This window comes from Eucalyptus grandis, chromosome 11 (genome assembly GCF_016545825.1).
Source record: "Eucalyptus grandis isolate ANBG69807.140 chromosome 11, ASM1654582v1, whole genome shotgun sequence".
Taxonomy (NCBI): domain Eukaryota; kingdom Viridiplantae; phylum Streptophyta; class Magnoliopsida; order Myrtales; family Myrtaceae; genus Eucalyptus; species Eucalyptus grandis.
Window position 1 is genome coordinate 17,333,124 of NC_052622.1, and position 23,950 is coordinate 17,357,073.

General features: G+C 38.0%; 1 protein-coding gene across 1 annotated transcript; it reads right to left on the reverse strand.

Moving 5' to 3' along the window:
- Positions 1–316: 316 nt before the first annotated feature.
- On the reverse strand, positions 317–4,595 carry LOC104434194 (probable leucine-rich repeat receptor-like protein kinase At1g35710). The gene is made up of 2 exons (XM_039304636.1): positions 1,244–4,595; positions 317–886 (listed from the first exon to the last, which is right to left on the reverse strand). The coding sequence occupies exons 1-2, from the start codon at positions 4,554–4,556 to the stop codon at positions 501–503; spliced, it is 3,699 nt and encodes a 1,232-aa protein (XP_039160570.1). The 5' UTR covers positions 4,557–4,595; the 3' UTR covers positions 317–500.
- Positions 4,596–23,950: the final 19,355 nt, after the last annotated feature.

The following is a 23,950-nucleotide window of genomic DNA, read 5'->3' on the forward strand; positions in this document are numbered from 1 at the left end:
CTGAAAATAATTCTTGCTAAAATTCATTCTCTCTTTTTCAAAGGATGTAAAGTTACTCACATAATTTGATCAAAGCAAATCATGCTCCAATCTGCACCTCATGTTTTCTTTAACTTATGACGTTGGTACACATTCAACTAAAAATAATTGGACCAAAATTCACAAAACTAGATGCCAACGTACATCAATTGTGGTCATTTGAATTTATCATATTTTCGATGTGAAAAGCTAAATTGTAGCAAGCAAATGTAATATTTATAAGAAATATTAATGATCTTGTTATCATTAAAACTATTCTTAAGGATTGGACGTTGCAACCGTTCCAGGATGGAATTGCAAATGACAAAAATTCCCAAAAGCTTTCAAGTAACTAACGAACCATTACAGAAATGGATAATGAAGTTAGCTAAGATAAATAAAGTACAAAATATTTTTACCAAAAAAAAAAAGTTACAAAAGACGATTTGCTACATAGGCTACAACTGAAAGACCATATTATCTCAAAAAGTGAAGCGTGTAGGATCAACTAGTTCTTCCAATTTGATGTCCTCTAATGCACTTTGCATGATGGAGTTACATGTTGATATTGCCCTAGAAACTTGTTGCATGGTTGGACGATGCTCTGGTTTGGGATTTAAGCATGACAATGCCGTCTTTGTCACTAAAGCCACTTCCCCTAGAACATTACCTTTTGGGTATGGAATTCTTTGATCTAAAACTTCCTTCAGTGGCCAAGAAGTTGTTGAATTGTTCGATGGTGATGAAGATGAGGACGCAAGTGAAGAAATGAGGTCGCCCGGATGGCTTCCCATGATTACTTCCAATGCCACCACTCCGAAGCTATAAACATCGCATTTCTCGTTCACTTCCATTGTGTATGCGAGTTCTACATAGAGAAAAGAGCAAATTTTTTTCTAAGTTTTATACAATATCTATGCTTTATAAATTTAGATTGATTTTCAGTACATCAAGTGTAGATAATTAAGAATAAATTAATACATTCTTTAGATTCCAATGGGCTTTAAAATTTCCGATGCTTTAGGAAAAAGTTTCACTTTTTAAGTTAGTGGCCTACATATCAATTAATATTTAATCGAACTTTCAAATCGCGTAGATAGTGTTGGGCTTGGTATTAGGAATTTGGAAATAGAAAGGAGGGTGGTTGGAGATGAGGATCCCAAGTATGATCACTTTCCTATCCATAATAATTAAGCGAGGTGAAATTTTGAAGAAACCAACTTACCTGGAGCTGCATATCCAAAGGTGCCTGCAAAGGAAGTCCAATTGGATGAATAAGATTTTAAAACCTTAGCCATGCCAAAATCAGAGACGTGAGCTTCATATTCTTCATCCAATAAAATGTTCTTGCTCGAGACATCTCGATGAATTATAGGAGGAGAGCATTCATGGTGCATGTAGGACAATGCATAAGCCACCCCTTTGACAACATTCACTCTCCTATTCCAGTCAAATGTTGCCATCATCTCTTCATTGTTCAATACATCCTTCAAGCTGCCCGATTCCAAGAACTCGTATACCAAAAATGAATGTCGAGAACTCGAGCAAAAGCCATAGAGCTTGATGATATTTCGATGCCGAGTTTCGGTCAAAGCATGAATCTCCCGTTCAAATGCTTTTTGATTGGCCATTTCTACGTCCACTGCTTCTTTAAATTTCTTTATAGCAAAAGTTTCACCTGTTTGCAATTGGGCCTTGTAAACACTCCCCTGTCCTCCCACACCGATGCAATATTTGGCATCAAACTCTTCTGTGGCTTCAATGATGCTCTCATAAACCATTCTTCCATCAAAGCTCCATATTACCCAGGGATTCTCATTGCTTCCATTAGCTGAAGTAGCCTCTGTTTTTCTTATTCTTCGGCATCCAATACTTGAAGCTCCCACAACAAGAAGCAAAGAAAGTAGGCAACCGAAAGTAGGAATCAAAACTAGCAGCAACTTTTTGTTTTTGTTTCTTCCTTTCAACATTGGTTTTGTACAGGGGCTAAGACCAGCAATGTCTCCGCACAAGCCTTTGTTCCCTCTCACAACTCCAATCGTAGCATTACGAAAGGCTGGAATGTTTGGTAAAGAACCCTCTAACTCATTAAACGATATGTCGATGGATGTCAAGCTTATCATATCTTGAAATGTTGACATAGTTGAACCCGATAATTGATTGTGTGAGAGATTGAGTATTTCTAATCTGTGCAATAGCCCAAGTTGTCTAGGTATTTCTCCTGTGAGGAAATTTTGACTCAAATCGAGATGCTGAAGGGATTGAAGATTCCCAATCTCGATGGGAATACTCTTTTCTAGATTATTCCTACTTAAATTTAAGAATAGAAGGTGGGAGCCCTCCCCAAGTTGGGTAGGAATTGAGCCACTCAAGTTATTTCCTGCAATGTTGAGTGATTCTAGATTGGACAATGCTCCAAGTTCTTGAGGGATGTGGCCTACCAAAAGGTTGCAGTCCAACAAAAGCTGTAGTAGTAACTTCAATTTTCCTAGGTCTTTAGGAATTTCTCCAACAATATAATTTGAAGAGAGGTCAAGTTTCCGCAATTGAGTCATGTTTCCAAGCTGAGGTGGTATGGCACCGGAGATTTTATTGTTGGAGATTGTCAAGCTTGTCAATTTTCTACATTCACTCAATGTCGAGGGTAGCTCACCATAAAGTTCATTGTCGCTCAACTCAAGGTAATCCAAGGAGGGGTACATACCAAGTGCATCAGTTATGTTATCCTTGAGCAAGTTGTTTTTGAGCCCAAGTCTAATCAAACTTGAACAATTTTTCAGGCTTCTTGAGATTCCAGTGAGGTGATTGTTTCCTGCACTAAAATTCATAAGAGTTTGGCTACTGCATATTTCTTGTGGCAATTGGCCAACAAAGTGATTTTCATTCAGACTTACTCTTGCGATGGATGTGAGATTATTCATCTCGGTGGGAAGAGAGCCCGACAATAAGTTGTTGGCAATATGAAGGTCCGATAGGTGGGTCAAGTTGCCTATGGACGACGGGATAGGACCTGTTAAATTATTGTCTGCCAATTGCATTTTTATCAATGAACTCATTCCTCCAACTTCCGAAGGTATGGAGCCAGAAAGCTGGTTGTCATAGAGGTGAAGATATGCCAAATTACTCAAATTTCCTAAAGTTGTAGGGATGGATCCTTTGAGATAATTGGAAGATAAGTCGAGTACATAGAGAGACCCCAACCTTCCTATTTCCTTCGGAATGGATCCGACAAGTTGATTACGAGCAAGCAATAACCGCCCCAAGCTACTCATGTTTCCAATGAAAGAAGGAATAGGACCGGAAATGTTGTTATCAATAAGACCGAGATCTCTTAAAGATCGCAATGACCCAAGTTCAATTGGAATGGATCCGACAAGTTGATTATAATTAAGCCATAATTCCCCCAAGCTACTCATGTTTCTGATGGAAGAAGGAATAGGACCGGCGATGCTGTTCGTAGAAAGATTGAGATATTGTAAAGATCGCAATGACCCGAGTTCAATTGGAATGGATCCTTTGAGATAATTGGAAGATAAGTCAAGTATATGGAGAGACCCCAACCTTCTTATTTCATTTGGAATGGATCCAACAAGTTGATTACCACCAAGCCAAAACTCCCTCAAGCTACTCATGTTTCCGATGGAAGAAGGAATAGGACCAGCGATGCTGTTCCAAGAAAGATCAAGATATTGTAAAGATCGCAATGACCCAAGTTCAATTGGAATGTTTCCCGAAAGGTTATGGTGACTTAAATCCAGATGAATAAGCTTGGAAAGATGGCCAATGCTCAGAGGGATGTTCCCGAAGAGCTTATTATATCCAAGGCTTAGAAATGTCAAGTTGCTCAAGCCAAGTATCTCAACGGGAATTGGGCCAGTCAAATCATTACGACTAAGATTGATATATTGTAAAGGTGGCATTCCTATTTCTTTAGGAATGGAACCATAAAGCTTATTAAATGCAAGGCTTAGTACTGTCAAGTTGCTCAAGCCAAGTATCTCAATGGGAATTGGGCCAGTCAAACTATTACTAGCAAGATCGAGATATTGTAAAGATCGCAAAGACCCAAGTTCAATTGGAATGTTTCCCGAAAGGTTATTTCCAATTAACTCCAGACGAATAAGCTTGGAAAGATGGCCAATGCTCACAGGGATGTTCCCGAAGAGCTTATTGTAGGGAAGGCTAAGAGTGACCAAGTTGGGCAAATGGGAGAAATTGAGAGAGTGAAGCGTACCACGTATGGCAGAAGATGAAAGGTTGAAGCTCACAACGCTCCCCAGAGGATCACAATCGATTCCGCGCCATGAGCAAGGGCTGCTTCCATTCCATGAAGACAAATTATAGCGACTCCCGCTGTCTAACTTAGACTTCCATGTTAGGAGTGCCTCCACTTCCTCATTTACCGTATGGTTACTAGCATCAGTAAGGGCAACTAGAGAAGAGCTTCGAGATGAAGCAAGACAAGACATTTGTTGCGGGAATATGATAAGAAGGTAAGCGAGGAACAACATTGAGAGTTGTTTCTGAGACGAGGCCATGAGAGGTTTGAGGTTTTTTGGGGTGGGCTTTTCTTCGTTTCTAGGTGCGCATGTGTTATAAGGGACTAACTATAACCCACGTATTTATAAAAGAATCGACACCATCAAGTCAACAAACAGGTCAATGATCGCTGCTTCTCAGTGAATGAGAGACAATATAAAATTTCTTTTCTGGGAGATATGACACAAAACTCTCTTGAAATTTGAGAGGTAATACACATCTTTCCCTAAATTATCAATATATGCAATTACTTTATGAATTCTCATTTTTGCGGTCGCTATTTCCTTTATATTTTTCGGTAACATGCGCAATGCACATCGTATATTTAATATGTATGGCCCTTTATTTGCAAAGACTTATAAGTCTTTGGTAGAGTAAGGATTGGGATGTAAGTCCACAAAGCGATAACTTAATACTGCAGAAATATAATCCCAACCCGCTTTAATAAATAATCAATCGGTTGCCAAAAAAGCATGAATTCAACAAATGCACTACGAAGTCTTATTTTTGGTTTTCTTTTTCTTTTCCAGAAATACTAATGAGTGTTTTGAGCTATATTTTCTCTTTGTTTTCGTGTAGAGATCGTTATCAGACATCATCAAGAAAAATATATTTTGGCGTGGTGTGTTATAGGCTCAATTGGGTAAATCTTACCTGATCATAAGATGATCACCATTTCATGTTTTTGGTTGAAAAATGTATTTAACATGGTCAAGAAAATTTCTGTCTGCAATGAAAGATGTGATGAAGAGAAAGTGACAAAAAAGACCACATCCCACCAGAAGTAACGGTGATTTTGGAGGAGAATCCTCCACGCACTGAGACCGCATTTCGGACCAAAAGAAAGGAAACGCGGTATTGAAGACTGGACAAATTTCCAAGTATGGACCGACGACGTCAATGGAGGAATTAACCGTCTACACCATTTTCCTTGGTCTCTCACGTGAGTAGCGGGTTACGTAACCGTGTCAAATAGACATCGACGGAAAGAAAACAAGCGAAATAGAAATAGAAAGAGCTAAAATAAGGAGTTTCAAATCTATAATGGTGACCTTTGTTGGGATATCGGGTTAGACAAATTATATTTTCTCAAAGACACAAGACTGCTTGGAATCGGACCGATATGAATAGGTAGCATGGAGAAACATTAAAGCCGGATGGACACGATGATGATCGACATTTATGTGAACTGCAATGGCTTCTATCACATATATAATCTCAAGTAAGCATCGAGGGCTTTGTTTTGATTAGTTTACCTTTTTCCTTTTTCTTTCTTTTCTCGACTTTTTGGCCTTTTAGCATCCACATTTGTCTTGCGTCTCTTATCCCTTGTTTTCATTCATTGATTCACGATAATGTAGCTTTATTACATACAAGGACGTCATTATTGTAAATCTATGAATTCGAAATTGCTCAATAGATTAGGATGAATATAAGTTCACACTCGATGGAGAGTTCAGCATTGGGACCCGCATCTTCAACAAATCGAGCTGTTGGATGTGGAAGTCAAGAGCATCCATTGCTAAAGGACTTTTCTTACGCCTGCACACACAAGAAAAGTCCTAGTTGCTTTAATTGATCCCACGTTCTTGTGGGCCATTCCATAGTGACTTGCTCGATACAAGGATGACATTATTGTAAATCCATGAATTCAAAATTGCTCGATAGATTTGTATGAATTTAAGTTCACATTGGATAGAAAGTTCAGTTTTCGGACTTGGGTATTCTGCAAATTGAGTCGTTGGACGTGGAAGTCGAGAGTGTTCATTACTAAAGGACTTTCCTTGCACCTGCAGGCACAAGGGAAGTCTTATTTCTTTAATTGATTCCACCATCTCATGGAACATTCCATAATGACTTGACTTCATTCTCTTCTAGATGCATTGTATGGTATACCAAGCTCGTTTGGACTATTGATCATGTGTGTTTCCCGACAAATATGGCCAAGGTGAGACAATATGGAGATGATAAGTAGAGTCGGGTTAATCCGACAAAAGGATGCACACCATGTAAAGCTATTCCATTGAAAGAGACGATACTAGAACCACTAAGGTCAAGAGCTTATTGGCAAGTAAGGGCGGTTTGACATGACATGTCATGAGCTAGCTACTTGTCATGACTTGCAGCCCCGTTAATAATTAGACTACCACATGTAGATCAACATTTAATAATTAAAATAATTCACACTTTAAAATACTATGAAAGTAACTTAGGAAAGCTTCTCCTTCCTCACATAGTACTTCCCGCCATACACTCTCCTCTCCCGTTACTTAGGCATCGGACGGCAAATCGGATCAAAATCTGAACACCAGAATTCTTGTATGTGGACACATTCCACTTGAAGCGATAGCGAATTTGGAGAAGATTTTTCCGCACGGTGAAACACGGCAAAGGAGAAGACTGGACGAATTGCCAATGTGGATAGACTTTGACGTCAATGGAGGACTTAACCATCTACTCCATTTTCATCGGTGCGCATGGAAGTAGCGTGTTACGTGTAAAACATGACATGCGGTATCGGTTTAGACAAGTTATCTTCTCTCAAAAACTTGACCTGTTTGGAAAGTTTGGAAACGGACCAATGTGAAAATATAGTTGAGAATCTATCTTAACATGCTATTAGCAGTACGGAAGATGGGATGAAAGAGAAAGTGACGCAATAGTTTACATTCCACTTGAAGCATTAGCGATTTCGGAGAAGATTTCTCCGCGCGTTGAAAAACGGCATAGGACAAGACTGGACGAATTGCCAATGTGGATAGACTTTGACGTCAATGGACTTCTTAACCATCTACTCCATTTTCCTTGGTCTCCCATGTAAGTAGCGTCTCGCGTAACCGTGTCAAATAGATATCGACGGAAAGAAAACAAGCGAAACAGAAATAGCAAGAGCTAAAATAAGGAGTTTCAAATCTATAATGGCGACCTTTGTTGTGATATTTGGTTAGAAAAAATTCCTTTTCTCAAAGACTCAAAACTGTTTGGAATCAGACCGATATGAATATATAGCATGGAGAGACATTAAAGCTGGATGGACACAATAATGATCGAACATTTATGCGAACTGCAATGGCTTCTATCGCATATGTGGTCTCAAGTAAGCATCGAGAGCTTTGTCTTGATTATTTACCTTTTCCTTTTTTCTTTCTTTTTTCGACTTCTGGGCCTTTTGGCATCCACATTTGTCTTGTGTCTCTTATCCCTTGTTTTCATTCATCGATTCACGGTAACATAGCTTTATTACATACAAGGATGACATTTTTGTAAATCCATGAATTCAAAATTGCTCAATAGATTCGTATGAATATAAGTTCACACTTGATGGGGAGTTCAGCATTGGGACCCACATATTCGACAAATCGAGCTGTTGGATGTCAAGAGCATTCATTGCTAAAGGACTTTTCTTATGCCTGCGCACACAAGAAAGGTCCTAATTGCTTAATTGATCCCACCTTCTTGTGGACCATTCCATGATAATTTGCCTGATACAAGGACAACATTATTGTAGATCCATGGATTCAAAATTGCTTGATAGATTCGTATGAATTGAAGTTCGCACTGGATAGAAAGTTCAGGATTTGCACTCAAAGCTTTGAACTTAATGCGAGGAATAAAAGTATAAACATGAAATCGCAGAACAAGTTGAATAGCCTTGCTTCATTTTGGTTTCTGATTTAAAACTTCTTTTGTCTTTCGCTTTTATAACTCAGATATATCAATGGACTAGCAAGCCTCGTTGATTTAGATTACCGTCCCTCTTGCTCTCATTAGATAACTTCTTGTGAATTATGATCCACACGTCTCACATCACAACTCGTAACATCGTACATCTAGTATGCGTGCCCCTCTATTTGCAAAGGCTCATTAGTCTTTTCCAGAGCAAGGATCGGGATGTAAGTGAACGACACTGAAAACTTAACATTGGTTAAAGAAAGTTCCCCTCAAAGATCGTAGGACATCTGATGTGACGGAAGAAAGAGTGACCCAAGAGTTCACATCCCACTGAAATTGATGATATTTATGACGATAAATGGTCATCAATTTGTCCGATTACTTCAGATATTTCATTTGGGGCTGGAGCCACATGGATCGAGCTGGATCAAACTCCATCTCTCGTCTAAGTAGGGCGTTACACGTGAAATGCAAGATGCAAATGGGACTTGATTAGTAAACTGACAATTATCAATAAAGAAAGATATGCTTCTTGTGAATTGTGATCCACAAATCTCACATCACAACTAGTAACACCGTACATATGATATGCGTGGCCCTTTATTTGCAAATACTCATTAGTCTTCTTTAAAGCAAGGACCAAGATGTAAGTAAACAATGCTAAAAACTTTAAATTGGTTACGGAATGTTCTCCTCAAAAATCGTAGGAAATCCAATGTGACAAGATTGAGTGACCCAAGAGTTCACATCCCACTTGAATCGATGATATCTAAGACGATAAATGGTCACAAGTTTTTCCAATTAATTCAGATACTTTGCTTGGGGCTTGAGCTAGATCATATTCCATCTCTCATCTAAGTAAGGCATTACATGTGAAATGCAAGATGCATATTGGACTTGCCTCACAAGTAAACGATTATCAACAAAGAAAGATACTTCTTGTAAATTGTGGTTCTTGTGAATTGTGATCCACACGTCTCTTATCACAAGTTTTAACACCGTATATATAATATGTGTGGCCCTCTATTTGCAAAGACTCATTAGGCTTCTTTAGAATGAGGACCGGGATGCAAGTCAACAGTACATAAAACTAGACATTGGTTATGGAAAGTTCTCGAAATTCATACAAGATCTGACGTGATGGAAGAGAAAGCTACCCAAGAGTTCACATCCCACTTGAATGAATGGCGGTTTTGGAGAAGGTTCCTCCACTCTGCAAAACACGGTGTAGAAGAATTAATACCCATGACTATAAATAGTCGTCCTTTTGTCCAAAGACTTTAGATATCTCATTTGGGGCTTGAGCCATGTGGATTGAGCTAGATCATACTCCATCTCTCATCTATCGAAGGCGTTACATGTGAAATGCAAGATGTAGATGGGACTTGACTAGTAAACTAATGATTACCAACAAAGAAAGATACTTCTTGTGAATTGTGATCGACACGTCTCACATCACAAGTTGTAACACCGAACATCTATATGCATGGCCCTCTTTTTGCAAAGACTCATTAGTCTTCTTTAGAGTAAGGACCAGGATGCAAGTCAACAACACTGACAACTTAACATTGGTTATGGAAGGTTCCCTTCAAAGTTCGTATGACATTGGATATGATGGAAGAGAGAGCGACCCAAGAGTTCACATCCACTATTTTTTCCTTTTTTTTTTTGTCAAGAGTTCACATCCGCTGGAATCAATGACGGTTTTGGAGAAAATTCCTCCACTCTGCAAACAGGATGTAGAAGAATTAATACCCATGACTATAAATAGTCGTCCTTTTGTCTGGTTACTTCAGATATTTCATTTGGGGCTTGCGCCATGTGGATTGAGCTAGATCATACTCCATCTCTTGTCTAAGTAAGGCGTTACATGTGCACTGCGATATGTAGAGGGGACTTGACTAATAAATACCAACAATTATCAGCAAAGCAAGATACTTCTTGTGAATTCTTTTCACACATCTCACATCACAAGTTTTAACACCGTATATCTGATATGTGTGGCCCTCTATTTGCGAAGACTCATTAGGCTTCTTTAGAACAAGGACCGGGATGCAAGTCAACAATACATAGAACTAGACATTGGTTATGGAAAGTTCTCAAAATTCATACAAGATATGACGTGATGGAAGAGAAAGCCACCCAAGAGTTCACATCCCACTTGAATGAATGGCGGTTTTGGAGAAGGTTTCTCCACTCTGCAAAACACGGTGTAGAAGAATTAATACCCATGACTATAAATAGTCATCCTTTTTTCCGGTGACTTTAGATATCTCATTTGGGGCTTGAGCCATGTGGATTGAGCTAGATCATATCCATCTCTCATCTATCGAAGTCGTTACATGTGAAATGCAAGATGTAGATGGGACTTGACTAGTAAACTAATGATTACCAACAAAGAAAGATACTTCTTGTGAATTGTGATCGACACGTCTCACATCACAAGTTGTAACACCGAACATCTATATACATGACCCTCTTTTTGCAAAGACTCATTAGTCTTCTTTAGAGTAAGGACCAGGATTCAAGTCAACAACACTAACAACTTAACATTGGTTATGGAAAGTTCCCTTCAAAGTTCATACGACATCAGCTATGATGGAAGAGAGAGCGACCCAAAAGTTCACACCCACTATTTTTTCTTTTTTCTTTTTGTCAAGAGTTCACATCTGCTTGAATCAATGGCGGTTTTGGAGAAAATTCCTCCACTCTGCAAAACAGGATGTAGAAGAATTAAAACCCATGACTATAAATAGTCGTCCTTTTGTCTGGTTACTTCAGATATTTCATTTGGGGCTTGCGCCATGTGGATTGAGCTAGATCATACTCCATCTCTTGTCTAAGTAAGGCATTACATGTGCACTGCGATATGTAGAGGGGACTTGACTAATAAATACCAACAATTATCAACAAAGTAAGCTACTTCTTGTGAATTCTTTTCACACATCTCACATCACAAGTTTTAACACCATATATCTGATATGTGTGGCCCTCTATTTGCGAAGACTCATTAGGCTTCTTTAGAACAAGGACCGGAATGCAAGTCAACAATACATAAAACTAGACATTGGTTATGGAAAGTTCTCGAAATTCATACAAGATATGACGTGATGGAAGAGAAAGCCACCCAAGAGTTCCATCCCACTTGAATGAATTGCGGTTTTGGAGAAGGTTTCTCCACTCCGCAAAACACGGTGTAGAAGAATTAATACCCATGACTATAAATAGTCGTCCTTTTTTCCGGTGACTTTAGATATCTCATTTGGGGCTTGAGCCATGTGGATTGAGCTAGATCATACTCCATCTCTCATCTATCGAAGTCGTTGCATGTGAAATGCAAGAAGTAGATGGGACTTGACTAGTAAACTAATGATTACCAACAAAGAAAGATACTTCTTGTGAATTGTGATCGACACGTCTCACATCACAAGTTGTAACACCGAACATCTATATACATGACCCTCTTTTTGCAAAGACTCATTAGTCTTCTTTAGAGTAAGGACCAGGATGCAAGTCAACAACACTAACAACTTAACATTGGTTATGGAAAGTTCCCTTCAAAGTTCGTAGGACATCGGATATGATGGAAAGAGAGCGACCCAAGAGTTCACATCCACTATTTTTCTTTTTTCTTTTTGTCAAGAGTTCACATCCACTTGAATCAATGGCGGTTTTGGAGAAAATTACTCCACTCTGCAAAACAGGATGTAGAAGAATTAAAACCCATGACTATAAATAGTCGTCCTTTTGTCCGGGTTACTTCAGATATTTCATTTGGGGCTTGCGCCATGTGGATTGAGCTAGATCATACTCCATCTCTTGTCTAAGTAAGGCATTACATGTGCACTGCGATATGTAGACGGGACTTGACTAGTAAATACCAACAATTATCAACAAAGAAAGATACTTCTTGTGAATTCTTTTCACACATCTCACATCACAAGTTTTAACACCATATATCTGATATGTGTGGCCCTCTATTTGCGTAGACTCATTAGGCTTCTTTAGAGCAAGGACCGGGATGCAAGTCAACAATAAATAAAACTAGACATTGGTTATGGAAAGTTCTCGAAATTCATAAAAGATCGACGTGATGGAAGAGAAAGCTACCCAAGAGTTCACATCCCACTTGAATGAATGGCGGTTTTGTAGAAGGTTCCTCCACTCCGCAAAACACGATGTAGAAGAATTAATACCCATGACTATAAATAATCGTCCTTTTGTCTGGTTACTTCAGATATTTCATTTGGGGCTTGAGCCATCTGGATTGAGCTAGATCATACTCCATCTCTTGTCTAAGTAAGGCGTTACATGTGCACTGCGATATGTAGAGGGGACTTGACTAATAAATACCAACAATTATCAGCAAAGCAAGATACTTCTTGTGAATTCTTTTCACACATCTCACATCACAAGTTTTAACACCGTATATCTGATATGTGTGGCCCTCTATTTGCGAAGACTCATTAGGCTTCTTTAGAACAAGGACCGGGATGCAAGTCAACAATACATAGAACTAGACATTGGTTATGGAAAGTTCTCAAAATTCATACAAGATATGACGTGATGGAAGAGAAAGCCACCCAAGAGTTCACATCCCACTTGAATGAATGGCGGTTTTGGAGAAGGTTTCTCCACTCTGCAAAACACGGTGTAGAAGAATTAATACCCATGACTATAAATAGTCATCCTTTTTTTCCGGTGACTTTAGATATCTCATTTGGGGCTTGAGCCATGTGGATTGAGCTAGATCATATCCATCTCTCATCTATCGAAGTCGTTACATGTGAAATGCAAGATGTAGATGGGACTTGACTAGTAAACTAATGATTACCAACAAAGAAAGATACTTCTTGTGAATTGTGATCGACACGTCTCACATCACAAGTTGTAACACCGAACATCTATATACATGACCCTCTTTTTGCAAAGACTCATTAGTCTTCTTTAGAGTAAGGACCAGGATTCAAGTCAACAACACTAACAACTTAACATTGGTTATGGAAAGTTCCCTTCAAAGTTCATACGACATCAGCTATGATGGAAGAGAGAGCGACCCAAAAGTTCACACCCACTATTTTTCTTTTTTTCTTTTGTCAAGAGTTCACATCTGCTTGAATCAATGGCGGTTTTGGAGAAAATTCCTCCACTCTGCAAAACAGGATGTAGAAGAATTAAAACCCATGACTATAAATAGTCGTCCTTTTGTCTGGTTACTTCAGATATTTCATTTGGGGCTTGCGCCATGTGGATTGAGCTAGATCATACTCCATCTCTTGTCTAAGTAAGGCATTACATGTGCACTGCGATATGTAGAGGGGACTTGACTAATAAATACCAACAATTATCAACAAAGTAAGCTACTTCTTGTGAATTCTTTTCACACATCTCACATCACAAGTTTTAACACCATATATCTGATATGTGTGGCCCTCTATTTGCGAAGACTCATTAGGCTTCTTTAGAACAAGGACCGGAATGCAAGTCAACAATACATAAAACTAGACATTGGTTATGGAAAGTTCTCGAAATTCATACAAGATATGACGTGATGGAAGAGAAAGCCACCCAAGAGTTCCATCCCACTTGAATGAATTGCGGTTTTGGAGAAGGTTTCTCCACTCCGCAAAACACGGTGTAGAAGAATTAATACCCATGACTATAAATAGTCGTCCTTTTTCCGGTGACTTTAGATATCTCATTTGGGGCTTGAGCCATGTGGATTGAGCTAGATCATACTCCATCTCTCATCTATCGAAGTCGTTGCATGTGAAATGCAAGAAGTAGATGGGACTTGACTAGTAAACTAATGATTACCAACAAAGAAAGATACTTCTTGTGAATTGTGATCGACACGTCTCACATCACAAGTTGTAACACCGAACATCTATATACATGACCCTCTTTTTGCAAAGACTCATTAGTCTTCTTTAGAGTAAGGACCAGGATGCAAGTCAACAACACTAACAACTTAACATTGGTTATGGAAAGTTCCCTTCAAAGTTCGTAGGACATCGGATATGATGGAAGAGAGAGCGACCCAAGAGTTCACATCCACTATTTTTTCTTTTTTTCTTTTTGTCAAGAGTTCACATCCACTTGAATCAATGGCGGTTTTGGAGAAAATTACTCCACTCTGCAAAACAGGATGTAGAAGAATTAAAACCCATGACTATAAATAGTCGTCCTTTTGTCTGGTTACTTCAGATATTTCATTTGGGGCTTGCGCCATGTGGATTGAGCTAGATCATACTCCATCTCTTGTCTAAGTAAGGCATTACATGTGCACTGCGATATGTAGACGGGACTTGACTAGTAAATACCAACAATTATCAACAAAGAAAGATACTTCTTGTGAATTCTTTTCACACATCTCACATCACAAGTTTTAACACCATATATCTGATATGTGTGGCCCTCTATTTGCGTAGACTCATTAGGCTTCTTTAGAGCAAGGACCGGGATGCAAGTCAACAATAAATAAAACTAGACATTGGTTATGGAAAGTTCTCGAAATTCATAAAAGATCGACGTGATGGAAGAGAAAGCTACCCAAGAGTTCACATCCCACTTGAATGAATGGCGGTTTTGTAGAAGGTTCCTCCACTCCGCAAAACACGATGTAGAAGAATTAATACCCATGACTATAAATAATCGTCCTTTTGTCTGGTTACTTCAGATATTTCATTTGGGGCTTGAGCCATCTGGATTGAGCTAGATCATACTCCATCTCTTGTCTAAGTAAGGCGTTACATGTGCACTGCGATATGTAGACAGGACTTGACTAGTAAATACCAATAATTATCAACAAAGGAAGATACTTCTTGTGAATTCTTTTCACACATCTCACATCACAAGTTTTAACACCGTATTTCTGATATGTGTGGCCCTCTATTTGCGAAGACTCATTAGGCTTCTTTAGAATAAGGACCGGGATGCAAGTCAACAATACATAAAACTAGACATTGGTTATGGAAAGTTCTCGAAATTCATACAAGATCTGATGTGATGGAAGAGAAAGCTACCCAAGAGTTCACATCCTACTTGAATGAATGGCGGTTTTTGAGAAGGTTCCTCCACTCCGTAAAACACTGTGTAGAAGAATTAATACCCATGACTATAAATAGTCGTCCTTTTGTCCGGTGACTTTAGATATCTCATTTGGGGCTTGAGCCACGTGGATTGAGCTAGATCATACTCCATCTCTCATCTATCGAAGTCGTTACATGTGAAATGCAAGATGTAGATGGGACTTGACTAGTAAACTAATGATTACCAACAAAGAAAGATACTTCTTGTGAATTGTGATCGACACGTCTCACATCACAAGTTGTAACACCGAACATCTATATACATGACCCTCTTTTTGCAAAGACTCATTAGTCTTCTTTAGAGTAAGGACCAGGATTCAAGTCAACAACACTAACAACTTAACATTGGTTATGGAAAGTTCCCTTCAAAGTTCATACGACATCAGCTATGATGGAAGAGAGCGACCCAAAAGTTCACACCCACTATTTTTTTTTTTTTTCTTTTTGTCAAGAGTTCACATCTGCTTGAATCAATGGCGGTTTTGGAGAAAATTCCTCCACTCTGCAAAACAGGATGTAGAAGAATTAAAACCCATGACTATAAATAGTCGTCCTTTTGTCCGGTTACTTCAGATATTTCATTTGGGGCTTGCGCCATGTGGATTGAGCTAGATCATACTCCATCTCTTGTCTAAGTAAGGCATTACATGTGCACTGCGATATGTAGAGGGGACTTGACTAATAAATACCAACAATTATCAACAAAGTAAGCTACTTCTTGTGAATTCTTTTCACACATCTCACATCACAAGTTTTAACACCATATATCGATATGTGTGGCCCTCTATTTGCGAAGACTCATTAGGCTTCTTTAGAACAAGGACCGGAATGCAAGTCAACAATACATAAAACTAGACATTGGTTATGGAAAGTTCTCGAAATTCATACAAGATATGACGTGATGGAAGAAAGCCACCCAAGAGTTCCATCCCACTTGAATGAATTGCGGTTTTGGAGAAGGTTTCTCCACTCCGCAAAACACGGTGTAGAAGAATTAATACCCATGACTATAAATAGTCGTCCTTTTTCCGGTGACTTTAGATATCTCATTTGGGGCTTGAGCCATGTGGATTGAGCTAGATCATACTCCATCTCTCATCTATCGAAGTCGTTGCATGTGAAATGCAAGAAGTAGATGGGACTTGACTAGTAAACTAATGATTACCAACAAAGAAAGATACTTCTTGTGAATTGTGATCGACACGTCTCACATCACAAGTTGTAACACCGAACATCTATATACATGACCCTCTTTTTGCAAAGACTCATTAGTCTTCTTTAGAGTAAGGACCAGGATGCAAGTCAACAACACTAACAACTTAACATTGGTTATGGAAAGTTCCCTTCAAAGTTCGTAGGACATCGGATATGATGGAAGAGAGAGCGACCCAAGAGTTCACATCCACTATTTTTTCTTTTTTTCTTTTTGTCAAGAGTTCACATCCACTTGAATCAATGGCGGTTTTGGAGAAAATTACTCCACTCTGCAAAACAGGATGTAGAAGAATTAAAACCCATGACTATAAATAGTCGTCCTTTTGTCTGGTTACTTCAGATATTTCATTTGGGGCTTGAGCCATCTGGATTGAGCTAGATCATACTCCATCTCTTGTCTAAGTAAGGCATTACATGTGCACTGCGATATGTAGACGGGACTTGACTAGTAAATACCAACAATTATCAACAAAGAAAGATACTTCTTGTGAATTCTTTTCACACATCTCACATCACAAGTTTTAACACCATATATCTGATATGTGTGGCCCTCTATTTGCGTAGACTCATTAGGCTTCTTTAGAGCAAGGACCGGGATGCAAGTCAACAATAAATAAAACTAGACATTGGTTATGGAAAGTTCTCGAAATTCATAAAAGATCTGACGTGATGGAAGAGAAAGCTACCCAAGAGTTCACATCCCACTTGAATGAATGGCGGTTTTGTAGAAGGTTCCTCCACTCCGCAAAACACGATGTAGAAGAATTAATACCCATGACTATAAATAATCGTCCTTTTGTCTGGTTACTTCAGATATTTCATTTGGGGCTTGAGCCATCTGGATTGAGCTAGATCATACTCCATCTCTTGTCTAAGTAAGGCGTTACATGTGCACTGCGATATGTAGACAGGACTTGACTAGTAAATACCAATAATTATCAACAAAGGAAGATACTTCTTGTGAATTCTTTTCACACATCTCACATCACAAGTTTTAACACCGTATTTCTGATATGTGTGGCCCTCTATTTGCGAAGACTCATTAGGCTTCTTTAGAATAAGGACCGGGATGCAAGTCAACAATACATAAAACTAGACATTGGTTATGGAAAGTTCTCGAAATTCATACAAGATCTGATGTGATGGAAGAGAAAGCTACCCAAGAGTTCACATCCTACTTGAATGAATGGCGGTTTTTGAGAAGGTTCCTCCACTCCGTAAAACACTGTGTAGAAGAATTAATACCCATGACTATAAATAGTCGTCCTTTTGTCCGGTGACTTTAGATATCTCATTTGGGGCTTGAGCCACGTGGATTGAGCTAGATCATACTCCATCTCTCATCTATCGAAGTCGTTACATGTGAAATGCAAGATGTAGATGGGACTTGACTAGTAAACTAATGATTACCAACAAAGAAAGATACTTCTTGTGAATTGTGATCGACACGTCTCACATCACAAGTTGTAACACCGAACATCTATATGCATGGCCCTCTTTTTGCAAAGACTCATTAGTCTTCTTTAGAGTAAGGACCAAGATGCAAGTCAACAACACTGACAACTTAACATTGTTTATGGAAAGTTCCCTTCAAAGTCCGTACGACATCGGATGTGATGGAAGAGAGAGCGACCCAAGAGTTCACATCCACTATTTTTTCTTTTTTTCATATTTTTCAAGAGTTCACATCCGCTTGAATCAATGGTGGTTTTGGAGAAAATTCCTCCACTCCGCAAAACACGATGTAGAAGAATTGATACCCATGACTATAAATAGTCATCCTTTTGTCTGGTTACTTCAGATATTTCATTTGGGGCTTGCGCCATGTGGATTGAGCTAGATCATACTCCATCTCTTGTCTAAGTAAGGCATTACATGTGCACTGCGATATGTAGACGGGACTTGACTAGTAAATACCAACAATTATCAACAAAGAAAGATACTTCTTGTGAATTGTTTTCACACATCTCACATCACAAGTTGTAACACTGAACATCTGTTATGCGTCGCCCTCTATTTGCAAAGACTCATTAGTCTTCTTTAGAGTAAGGACTAGGATGCAAGTCAACGACACTCAAAAGTTAGCATTGGTTATGGAAAGTTACCCTCAAAGTTCGTACGAGATCCAATTGATGAAAGAGAGAGTGACCGAAGAGTTCACATCCACTTGAATCGATGGTGTTTTTGGAGAAGATTCCTCCACTCCGCAAAAGACGGCATAGAAGAATTGATAGCCATGACTATAAATAGTCGTCATTTTGTCCAGTTACTTTAGATATATCTTTTGGGGCTTGACTCCGTCGTTGGAGCTAGATTATACTTCATCTCACATCCAAGCAAGACGTTGCATGTGAAATGTGAGATGCACAGATAGGACCATGCCCAACGTCTAACCTGTATGAGGAACGAGCAAAATAGAAAGATTTAGAGATGAAATAAGGAGTGTCTAATTCTATACTGTGAAATGTCGGGTCAGTTAAAATTTTTGGAAGCGGACCGATAATGAATATATGAGATTCCACTTAATAACACGCATGGATGAAAAATTAAAGGCTCACGGACCTGACAATGATCATTAATCTTATGTATGCAAACGGCAATGGGTCGAGCTTGTTTTGATCAGTTTAATTTTTTTTTTCTCTTTTTAAACTTTCAAAAAGTACACTTAAATGCCAACGGCGAACCACGTAGACTAGTTTTATTAGTCAAATAACGGCACATCAGATTTTTGGTAAGCCTTTCCGGAGTTGGCACATAAGTGTCTAATTTTCAAAAAAGTTGATACATAATTATACTTTTTGGAAATTTTGGCACTTATATGTCCCCATGCCAAGTTGTAACACATGGGGTGTCCTTTACCCACTATTGAATGTGGAAGTCAAGAGCATACCCATATGATATTCCTATGCACACAAGAAAAGCCCAAACTATTTAATCAATCAGACTTTCTATTGGAGTAGTGCATAATAACTCGACTTGATTCTCTTCTCAATGTCATCGGGCTAACACTACATGGTCTGCTAAGCATCATCTAGACTATTGATTATGTGGGCCCTAATGTTAGACCCACCCGATTAACGGTTTTGATTTGGGTGGAGATTTATCGGTAATTTTAGTGTTTTGTTTCTTAAGCTTGACATAGTATAGATATGTGAAGGGAAAAAAAGGGGAAACAGAGAGAAAAGAGAATAAAAAAGTAATGCAAAATAGAGAAAAAGAAAATAATAAATGGGCTTAAGTTGAATTTTAGTAAATTTGGGTTTGCTTTGGTTTTGTGAGTTTAGGCTTGATTTAGTTTAGAAACGGTTTGGGTTTGACTTAGTTTATAAATGTTTGGGCTCAGTTTGCTTTTGAGTGGGTTGGATTTAGTTCAATTGAGAGGGTCAGATATAAGAGCCCAATTGTGTCCACGGCCTAGGAACCCGCGATGTCCAAGTACGATCAATATTTGGACTGGGCCCTTGGGCCCCCGGCCTGTGCCCTCTTTTTTCATAATATATAATAAAAATAAAAAGAAAAATTAGGAAATATTTAGAAAAATAGGTCTTACTTAGGTGTTAAATCTTGGTACTCGATCAGTTTAGTTTCTTTTAGATAGCATGCATGTAGTTCAGGTTTAGTTTAGGTTTAGGTAGATTAAACTCTCAAGAAAGAAACAAAAATTCGATTGAGGATTGTTTTGGAAAGGAGGCCGTGACAGCTTGTTTAGGTTATTCAGGGTCGGCTTTTCTTTGCTTTTAGGCTCTTATGTGTTTGAATAGACCAAGTGCAAATGAGACGTACTTATAGAGAAAAAAAATCGAGACCATGGAGTAAAGAACCAAGTCAATAACATTGGGGTTATTCCTTCCTCATTGCCTGGGTATCCAATTCATCTGTAAAAAGGTTGTCCCAGTGCCCTCTGTCGGATAAAATTATCCAATCTATCTTAAATTTATTGTTTGGATGATGATATGATTATAAAATTTTCAATTTTGTTAATATAATTTTAAAATTTTTGTCTAAAATTCTAATGTAATTACTCTGGTCAATTTTCGCTAGAAATTACTGAAGTGATAGTCTAATTTGCTGGTTATTCTATGTGACACACCATCACATCAATGATTTTCAAATAAAATTAATTGAAATGACTATATTGAAATTTTGTACAAATGTTGATGATTAAATTGGTAAAATTAAAAAGTTTAGGATGTAATTGATATCCACAAGATAGGTTTAAGATTAATTGGACAATTTCCTTTCGGATAGGACCTCAAGAAGCCATGTTAGGTGATATATAAAATAACGCTCCCACCTCTTGTTTATCAATTATCTCGACCTAACGTGGGAATACTTTAAATTTATATTATTATTTTATATTATTATCATGGTTGTGGGATTGGGAGCCAAACAATTGGACTTTCAAGTGGGAATTGAAAGGTGACCAGTGGGGATATATGGAGCTGTTTTATCAAGTCTTCCTCAACTGATTCAGTCTCCCGACCCTCTTGCTTTGAATATGCGAATGGACTTATTGATTAACAATGTTTAACTAAGAATAATATACTTACTGGTCCATACAACTGACATCACAACTTGTTTTATTATTTTGCAAAGACTTATTAATCATTATGGAGAAATAGATTGCGATGTAATAATGGTCAACAAAGCGGAGAAACTAAACTAACGTAACTACTTTGCCCTGGAAAAAAGCATTATTCTTTGATGAAATTCTAGAAATGCGTCAAGAAAGTCCTTTTCTAGATGTTTATTTATCTTGGATAACTCCTTGATGTTTGGAGCCATATTGGCTAAACCGTCAAAGTGTTAGACCGATTCTCATACATTTGCAACTTGCCGTCAATGGTAGGGAAAAGTGCAAGTAAAAATACTACCTATTCAAATCAGTTAAAAATACGGAATTTTAATTTAATGCTCTTTTTCCTCAATCTCTAATAAAGAGAAAATTCTGTTTGGCCATTCTCCTGTTGGCGTTGCATACATGTATATAATCTCTAATTAAACTTAACTTCAATAAGCATACGAAAATCTAACTTAAACAAGGGCTAGCCTACCGGCCTCCACACCATTCCCCCTCCATCTTTGTTTCCCTTGCCTTTGCATGTCTCCACCACCTTGTTGCCTCATTGCAACCACGAAGTCGCTGTCCTCTACAGGCTTCGATGCTCATCGTTGTTGCAGAGCCAATCACCATGTTGCCATGTTGACCATCGCTCTCTCTCTCTCTCTCTCTCTCTCTCTCTCTGAGCCACCGGGCCACCATGCCCTTAGATCTAGGTCGAACTAGATGTGGTGCACTTTAAGGACTGGGTCATCAAATTGAGATACATATAAGGTCATCGACGTCAGAGATAACAGGAATCAGCCCTCCAGACCTAGCCACCATAACCTTATATATCTAGGTCGACCAAATACGTTGCGACTTTGGTGATTTTGTTGGGATTTGTTTCAATAAACAAGAATAAGTGCATAGGTACATATGAATAAATAAATAAAACAATTCATAGCAAAAGTTAAAAACTCATACACATATTTCCAAAGTATTGTTCGTTCATTTTAATAAAAGTATGTAGAAATGAGAAGGAGGCTAATCACATTACTTTTAGTCCTTGCTCAAAATTTTTGGTTCCAACGTTCTGCAAATTCTGACCACGAACTTTTGATATCCTCACAGTGTTGGTTCCAACATTATTCAGATTCTAAGTATGAACGCCTAATCTTCTAGTAACATTGACTCTAACGTTCTTGAAATCCTGACCACGAATGTCTAATGTCTTCTGGTAATACTGATTTTGACGTTCTTTAGATCCAGACCACAAACATCTAATCTCTTCATAATGCAAGTGCTGACGTTCTTCAGATTTAGTCCCACAAGTGTCAAGCCTCTAGTTCAGACACACCACCAATCTCACGTTAAATAGTAGAGAGAAATTGTTAGATCTATAACTACAATTGTGCTAGCAATTACTCTCGTGTGTAAATGACTTGGTTGATCACTATCAACACTCTTAATTGTCGATTGTCGATCATCCTATGATCTGCTCTCTCTCAATTGCCTATTTATAATCAATCTTAGATCATATTTAAATCGGCTCATTAACTCTAAAACCATTTCATAAAATTAATTCGACCGTAACATCTGATGGACATAAGTTCTAACACCATTTCAAACACTAATTCAAACATTAATTATGTAACTATTATAGAATGTTATTCCAGGTAATAATTTCTAAACATTATAAGACTTTATTCTAGACATTGACTTTGTAACCATTACAAATATTTAATTCGACCGGTACATCTAAAATCATTACATTAATTGATTTTTTGAATTTGAAACTGTTTTATATTATTAAATTGCTCATTGATTCTTAGACCATTTCAAATCATTAATGTGACTGTTAAATCTAAAATTGTTTCAGATCTTTAATTTAGTCGTTAGGTCTGAAACCATTTTGGATTTTTAATTTGACTATTTATTCTGAACTCACTTCATATCACTAATGATGTCATTGATTCTGATCATTAATGTGGCTATTAATTTTGAACTTACTTTAAATTATTAATTCGATCATTAAATCTGAACTTACTTCAAATATTTTATTTAGTAGTAAAGTTTGAAACTCGCTTCAGATCTTGTAAAGGTTGAAGCTCTATCTTTTATTTTTAGCCCAATTTAATCTGATTGGCTTAATTGCAAACTCATTTGCAATATAGTCTATCTTATTCAAATGTCATTTTAATTGGTTATGATGTGTGAAATCCCTAGGTTCATCATTGAGCTAGCAGTATGACTTGCACTAATACATTAGCACAATTAAGAGAACTGATTATCCAAATTAGTCTCTTGTTCCTACAAACCATGAGTGACATCTAGCAATATGTCATGGCTACCCAGACAATGTGAATATGAATATAATGAACCTATTAGCTTTGGCAACCGTGTAATTTGATCCTTTTGTCATACAATGTCCCAATAGAACAAAGGCCATTAAATTATTTGTCATGCCACCAATTCAATCATATGCCCAAATATAATTGACATGTATTCTTCAAGACATGAACTATTCATTCTCAGTTACAACCCCGACCGAGGATTTCAATAAAATCAATCGAGGATTTCAATACAATATCTCAATTAGATCGCATAGGACATCAATCTTGTATTTGCACACGCTTGTGCTTTTGTATGTGAACAAATTATGACCATCAAGTACAAAGATGGTTCGACAAAGTGTCAATATGTACACTTATGAACCACAGCCATCCAACATACAAGTCAGCATCATGCCTTAGGTCCAAGAATCTTACACCAAACCAAAGCATAAACGATTAGTCATTGACCTCGCTAAAAGTTTCCACATTGCAAATCATTCTATGCATGTCATGTTCAGTGAACTTATTCGAGACAAGCA